The sequence below is a fragment of the Octopus bimaculoides genome, chromosome 18 (genome assembly GCF_001194135.2).
Source record: "Octopus bimaculoides isolate UCB-OBI-ISO-001 chromosome 18, ASM119413v2, whole genome shotgun sequence".
Lineage (NCBI taxonomy): Eukaryota > Metazoa > Mollusca > Cephalopoda > Octopoda > Octopodidae > Octopus > Octopus bimaculoides.
Window position 1 is genome coordinate 15,291,530 of NC_068998.1, and position 7,575 is coordinate 15,299,104.

At 37.1% G+C, this 7,575-nt stretch overlaps 1 protein-coding gene across 1 annotated transcript in view; it reads right to left on the minus strand.

The window, feature by feature from the left end:
- Nucleotides 1–7,575, minus strand: part of LOC106869617 (uncharacterized) — an 88,505-nt gene that overhangs the window by 36,821 nt on the left and 44,109 nt on the right. The window contains exon 13 of the mRNA XM_052974360.1: nt 4,213–4,433. Coding sequence (XP_052830320.1) covers nt 4,213–4,433 — 221 coding nt within the window. The remainder of the gene's footprint in view (nt 1–4,212; nt 4,434–7,575) is intronic.

A 7,575-nucleotide genomic window follows, 5' to 3' on the forward strand; every position in this document is an offset into this window, starting at 1 on the left:
TATATATATATATATATATCATCATCATCATTTACCATTCAATGTCCATGTTGGCATGGGTTGGACAGTTTGACCAGGACTGGTAAGCTGGAAGGCTGCACCAGACTCCAGTCTGATTTGGCATGGTTTTCTACAGCTGGATGCCCTTCCTAATGCCAACCGCTCTGAGAGTGTAATATGTGCTTTTACATGCTATTGGCACAGGTGCCATTTGTGTGACACTAGTACCTGCCATGACTGTGATTTTGCTCAGCTTCATGGGGTCTTCTTTTCAAGCATGACATAATGCCAAAGGTCTCGATCATTGCCTCCATGAGGGCCAACACTCAAAAGGAACCCAGCCACTTTGCCTCCATAAGGCCCAATGCACAAACAGTGCTCTTTACATGCTACTGGCATGGGTGCCAGTTACGTGATACCAACATCAGCCATGACTATGATTTCACTTGGCTTGATGGGTCTTATCAAGCACAGCATATTGCCAAAGGTGTCGGTCACTAGTCATTGCCTCTTTGAGGCTCAAAGTTCGAAGATCATGCTTCATCACTTCATCTCATGTCTTCCTGGGTCTACCTCTACCACAGGTTCCCTCCACAGTTAGAGATTGGCACTTCTTTCCACAGCTGTCTTCAATTATACACATCACACGATCATACCAGCACAGTCATCTCTTTTGCACACTACATCTGATGCTTCTTATGCATAACCTTTTAGAGGAGCTCCCAGGGGCAGCCTGTCTTAAATTCTTCTGTTATTGCCTAGAAGACTGTGCTGAACAAGAGGGGGATGAGCACTGACCCTTGGTGAACCCCTACTTGTACTCTGAATTTTTTGCTGTACTTATTACCAACCCTCACCTTACTGGTAGCATCATATACTTAGCTTCTACAGCTCACACCAACCACTTGTCTATCCCTAGTTTCTGCACTGACACCACCAGATAAGGGATCGGAGGACCATGTGTGTGTGCGTGTGCGTGTGTGTATATATATATATATATATATATAAATATATATATACACACACACACACAGACAAACAGATGTTGTAGTGGTGTACAGATTTTATATATAAATAAAAGAAGGTAGTCAGTATTTGGATAAATATTATTCATCCCCTCCAGGGATACATCATGAATTAATATCATAAAAAATATTTATCCAAATCCTAACTATATATATACCCATGCTAGGCGAACATTAAACAATGATGATGATAATGATATATATATATACACACATACATATATCGTTATCATCATCATCGTTTAACATCTATCTTATATGCATGCATGGGTAGGACAGTTGACAGGAGCCAGCCAGGTAGAAGACTACTCCAGGCTACTGTGTCTGTTTTGGCAGGGTTTTTACGGCTGGATGCCCTTCTTCACACACATATGCAAGGATTGGGCAAAATAATGAAAACATCACTTTTTTAACTAATTTTTTTTTCTATTGGCAAAATGACAAATTCAAGAGAGAGAAAGCGAGAAGGAGAAAGTGTATGTGTGTGTGTGTGTGTGTGTGTGTGTGTGTGTGTGTGTGTGTGTGTGTGTGTGTGTGTGTGTGTGTGTGTGTGTGTGTGTGTGTGTGTGTGTGTGTGTGTGTGTGTGTGCATGCACTTTTGTTCATACACACAATTTATTCCTTGCACTTCATGATATAGCTATCTATTTTTCTTGCTTTGCAGATATTCATATTTAGATTAACTGCATGAAATATCTCATTTCCAAAGGGAATGAATTCTTGGAGTGCAGATAACTGGAGTTCCAATCACTAAATCTGCTGAATTATTTACTGTTTTGAGAGCTAACGTCTCTGAAATTATGTAGACTTTCCAAAACCAAGGTAAAACCAACTTTGACAAGCATAATTCTGGATGGAAAGCAAAGCTTACAGAGTTGGACCACAGAATAGTGAAGTGTAACTGAGTCTAAAAAAAACCCATCAAACTACAATAGCAAAAATGACAGCACAACTAAACTACTGCCTTGCCAACCAAACCCATTTGTTGTGAGCTCTATGAAGTTGGACACCATGAGAGACCTGTAACTGCTAAACCTCTCCTATCACCATTAACATTTGATTTACATAACCTACATTGGGAATCTACCTGATTTTTGTCTGTCTTGACTTTTACTCAATTAGTCCTCAGGGTTTAATTTTGTGTTGTCACTAACAAACTTTCTGTCTCCCTTTTCAGCCTTCCTTTCTGCAACTACAACCATGTCTCATTATTACTATTTTCTGTCACTATTTTTAGAAAACTACTATGTAAAGCCTTCTCTTACTTAGTCATGCTAGAGGCAACCGGTGTATAGATGAATTATATCAGATATTAACATCTAAGAAAAAATTGCTTAATGAAAGACATGAGAGTGTTCTATCTTGTACACACTATTCTAAATATGTGTTAAGTAAATTTTATTGTGTATATCTGTACTCATATGTATACTTTTATAAGTCTACATATATGTGCATATCTGAATAAATATGTTTGTGTATATGCATGTAAGCGGTTGTATACATAGACATATGTTATTTTTTTAATATTTATATCTGTTGCCATCAATATACTGTTATGCATATGTATGTGCTTGAGTGTGTATATAGGAAAGTACATGTAATCAATACAAAACCTTATCTTGGGGCTTACATGTATCCTGACCAGCAAGAATAATGTGTCAACCTCTATCTACACATTTAAGTTTTGAATTCAAATGTCATGCATATATATATATATATATATATATATATATATATATAGGTTAATATTAGCAGGTAAATATTAGTAAGCTACATACTAAACTTGTATATGCATTAAAATACATAATATGATAATAATATCTTCAAAAGATTTATTTTTCACACATAATCCTGTTAATATATGAAAGATATTATTTTTTTATGGCTTCTAATATCATCCATAAGATGTGTGTCTTCCTGTCTGTTTCATACATGTAAGCTGAGAATTGCCAGCTCATGTCTATATTGTCAACATTAATAAGTTGCAGGCTTTGATTCTCTACCTGGTTAGCATCTCATCTGGTTGCCTGCTCTGATCCACTTCATCTTGTTGACATATGTCATCTACAATTATCGTGATGTGATTGATATCTTTCTGCTACCATTGTTAACCTCATCTTGTTGACATGTTCTGACTGCAATCAAACTCATTTATTTGACGTCCGTCCGTTAACAACAATCAACATTCACAATCGACATCTGAGGCCTAAAGTAATCCAGGATACAATTCACCTGTTCACCATCTGTAGGCTAATGTTCCAACTTTTTCAATTGACTGGTGACGATGTCAACAGGTTAATATTAGTAAGCTATGTACTAAAATTGTTTAGTTGACTACCTATGAACACCATATCTAGTCAATATCTATGAAATAAAGAACATCACACATAGTCAACATCAATAAGCTGTTAACCCAATCTAGTCAACATCTTTTGAACATACCAAATTAATATTTGTAATGTGTAGACACCCAGGCTAAACAACAATTGTAACTGTGAACAAACCATCAAATTAACATTTATGAAGCATGAAAATTTTGATAAGGTTGACATGTGTAAACTTTAGCCAGAGTCAAGTTAATAAATACTATTTACAGACAGGCAATATAGTTAATATCAGTAGACCTTTATCACTACATTTTGGAAATTTAATCTAGCAGATATCAATAGCCTGTGGATACAATCTTATCAACATCTATGGAGTATATAAGCACTCTCTTTAATCACATTTATAAGCTGTACAGCCTCACTAAAAATAAGTAGTTTGTGCAAACAGAATCAACGTCTGAAGGCCATTGGCTTTTATTCTTTCTCATGACATTTTTTGAGTTTCACTTCTCCATGTTGCTAAACACCTATTTTATATATATAAAATATCATTTCTAAATAATCTTAGATTCTGCTGCTCTACATTGATAAGGGGTAAATACCCTGAAACTAGTCTGTAGATGCCAGACCAGCAAGGGGAAGCAGCTGACTTCCCCTGTTCGAAGGTTATAATGGACACAGGTTCGTGCGTCACATAGTTAGCAAGAGGCGATGGCCTCTTGGAGCTAATCAATGGCAGCATTCGTCCTATTTTTCTGGACTGTCATGTTGGCTTGGCGATAACTATTAATACTTAATTACTTTCTTAGCCATAAAATGGAAAATCTGAAACTCAATATAAGAAAAAGTCAAAAACTAACTTTTGTTCAGGACCATGTACGGGGATTTCATCAGAATAGTCTCCAGGTAGTAAGGCATGAGCTGGTTTCCTGCCTTTTTCTGCAACCGGACGGAAAAAGTCAGTTTCTTCATCAGAACTGGCTGGACTTCTCTTTGGCTCAATTTTGATTTGGTCACGTTGCAAATTAGCCAGTGTTAGCAATTCTTCAATTGGACCATAAATGTGATTATCTTTTAGACACTGCAAAATAGAATATTGAAGATGATTTGGAGACATTGTTAATTAGTTAGTTGTAGAATTAGTTGGATTTCTTTGCTTTTCCTTTGCTTGTTTCTTGGTTTAATGTTTTCACATCTGCACACAGACTGGGAGATTCTGAAAACTGAGATATTTTCACAAATTAAGGCCATGCATTTTAACGGTAATGGTGGCGGTGGCAATGGTGGGGGAGGGGTGATAATGAGGAGGAAAACGAGCACAATGATCATGATTATGATAACAATAGCACTAATGATGGTATTGATAATGATGACAAGGAGAATGATGAGAACAGTGATGATAAATCCAAGTTCAGAATTTATATGTATGATGCAGCTATGCATATTGACAGAATGCCAGCCGGAAACTGACTGCAGCAAATTGGTGCAACATGAAACAATCATTATTCTAATATATTCCATTTAGCATTAAAGAGATGTCTGCAATGAGAATTTAATCCACTAGGTCAACAGGTTTTATGCCACATGCAACAGAGTTCTTTAACCTTTCCTACCATTTTCTAATAATCTAATAACATGCTCTCTCTCTCTCTCTCTCTCTCTCTCTCTCTGATATATATGTAATAAAATATATTGCACTCAATATATACTACTGATTGGGGAAGGAAGCTTGATGACTCTTCTCTGAGGATTAGTCAACAAACTGCGAAACAGTCTTTCAGGAGACTACTTCCCTCCTATTTTTTATTTTCAGTACATCAGTAGTAAAGAAAGAATGTGTTTACATTCTTATCGAAGCCCCAGTAAAGCTTTGTAATATTTAAATGCATATATTTGTTCCAGCTCTTTACATTCTGAATTCGAATCCCATTGAGGTGCATTTTCTGCCTTTCAACTTTTCGGGGTTCATAGAATAAGATACCAGTTGAACAAAATGATTAACCCTAAAGTTTTTGGTATTGCATTTATGTTAAAAACAAGTAGCTGCAGTAGTTGCAGTAGTAGTAGCAGCAGCAGCAGTAGTAAGAGCATTGAATTGGATGAAGACAATGGATTGACACACACATGCACACACAGACACTCAGATACACACACACACACACACACACACACATACATACATACCCATGTATATATAACTGACCAGTTCAAGACGTTATATAAAGGGAGGGGTTGGACAAAATAATGGAAACACCTAGCATCATAGCATCATAGATTTTGAAATATCTATTAAACCATCAAAAGCTTATTTATTTTTATGTTTTTTGATTTATTATTAGTGTTGTTTAATATGTTTTGCTAAAATTGCTGTTTCTTTTCAGATATCATCAGAAAAAGGTAATTAAAATTCATTAAAATGACAGATCTATCAGACTTTCAGAAAGGTCAAATTGTTGGTGCTTGTATGGCAGGTGCTAGTGTAATGAAAACAGCCAAAATGTTTGGTGTATCAAGAAGTACTGTCTCGAAAGTAATGACAGCCTTTGAGAAAGAGGGAAAAACCTCCTCGTTGAAACAAAACTCCAGAAGAAAACCAAAACTTTCAGACAGAGACCATCAGACGCTTACACGAATTGTTAGAAAGGATTACAAAAGTACAGCTCTCAAAATTACTGCAGAGCTGAATGACCACCTCGAGAACCCAGTTTCCACAGAAACTGTTCACTGGGAGCTACACAAAGCCGGATAAGTCCTGGAGTCAATTTGCTCGACTAAAGGCGGTGCTCCAGCATGGCCGCAGTCAAATGACTGAAACAAGTAAAAGAGTAAAAGAGTAAGTGTGGAAGCCAACAGGAAATCTTTGATTATGCAAATAGTTTTGGTAAATCCATATAGGAAGGGGAACATTTAGTTGCTGTACACATGATGTTACATATCACAGAGATTAACATAAAGTTCAACATGGAGCGTAAGATGATAGAGAAAACTGTGAAAAACAACACTGCATGTAATTTAGACATAATCATTAAGAATGAAATAATGACAGAAGGGAGAAAGGTGGGGTTGGAGGGTCAATGGAAGACTGATTAGATCTGCTGCAATCACTAACAGAAAGCAGTTTAACCCTTTAGTGTTCAAACTAATATGTCAAAAGTAATCCTTATTCATGTACACTTTAAAAAATTAATCTGGTATTATCTTGTAACTTCAAGATTTGAGAGATGTAATTGTTTATTTTTAGAATGACATTGCAGGGTAGGTGTGAGATACTGGTTCTGGCCAGTTTGAGTAGAATATTTGGGCCGGATATAGCCGGTTTAAACACTAAAGGGTTAAATAGAGATGTGCACATGTATACATGTGTGCATGTATACATGTGTTTCATTGAGTGTACAGGCATGGGTTTGTGTGTACATGTTTGTGCATGTGTGTGTGTGTGTGTGTGTGTGTGTGTGTGTGTGTGTGTGTGTAAGTAAATATACAGATAAGTAAACAGATAGGAATATAGAGAGCCCAGAGAGTGAAAGAGGGATAATGGGAGAAAAGACTTATAATGACAAACACACCAGCAGGTGGGTACATAAGGTGTGTGTGTGTGTGTGTGTGTGTGTGTGTGTGTGTGTGTGTGTGTGTGTGTGTGTGTAAGTGCATGCGTGCGTGCGTGTGTGCGTGCGTGTGTGTGTGCGTGTGTGATTATTTAAGTTGAGGACTGGCAGAATCAGTAGAACAGTGGACAATATTTTTTGTGGTATTGGGCTTTGCCTCTTTACATTCCGAGTTCAAACCTTGCCAAGGTCCATTTTACCCTTCATCTTTCTGCAGTCAAAAAACTACACACCATTGGATTATAAGTACTGGTTTCAATGTTATTGACTATACTTCAGAGGGTTGTGCTCCAGTATGGCCAAGCACCCAGTACAATACGGAAAGTGGTTGGTATTAGGAAGGACATCCAATCATAGAAACTGACCATGCCAAAACAGAGAATTGGAGACTGGTGCAGCTCTTCAGCTTCCCAACACTTATCAAACCATCCAACCCATGCCAGCATGGAAAACACACGTAAAATGATGATGATGAGGAGGATGACGGGGACAGAAGCAACTCCAACAAACTTGAAGCAATAAGAAGAGAGCAACATTCAGACAGGTGACTTCTTGAACTGGAAAGTTATATATACATGGATGTGTGTGTGCGTGTGTGTGTGTATGTGCGTGCATCTG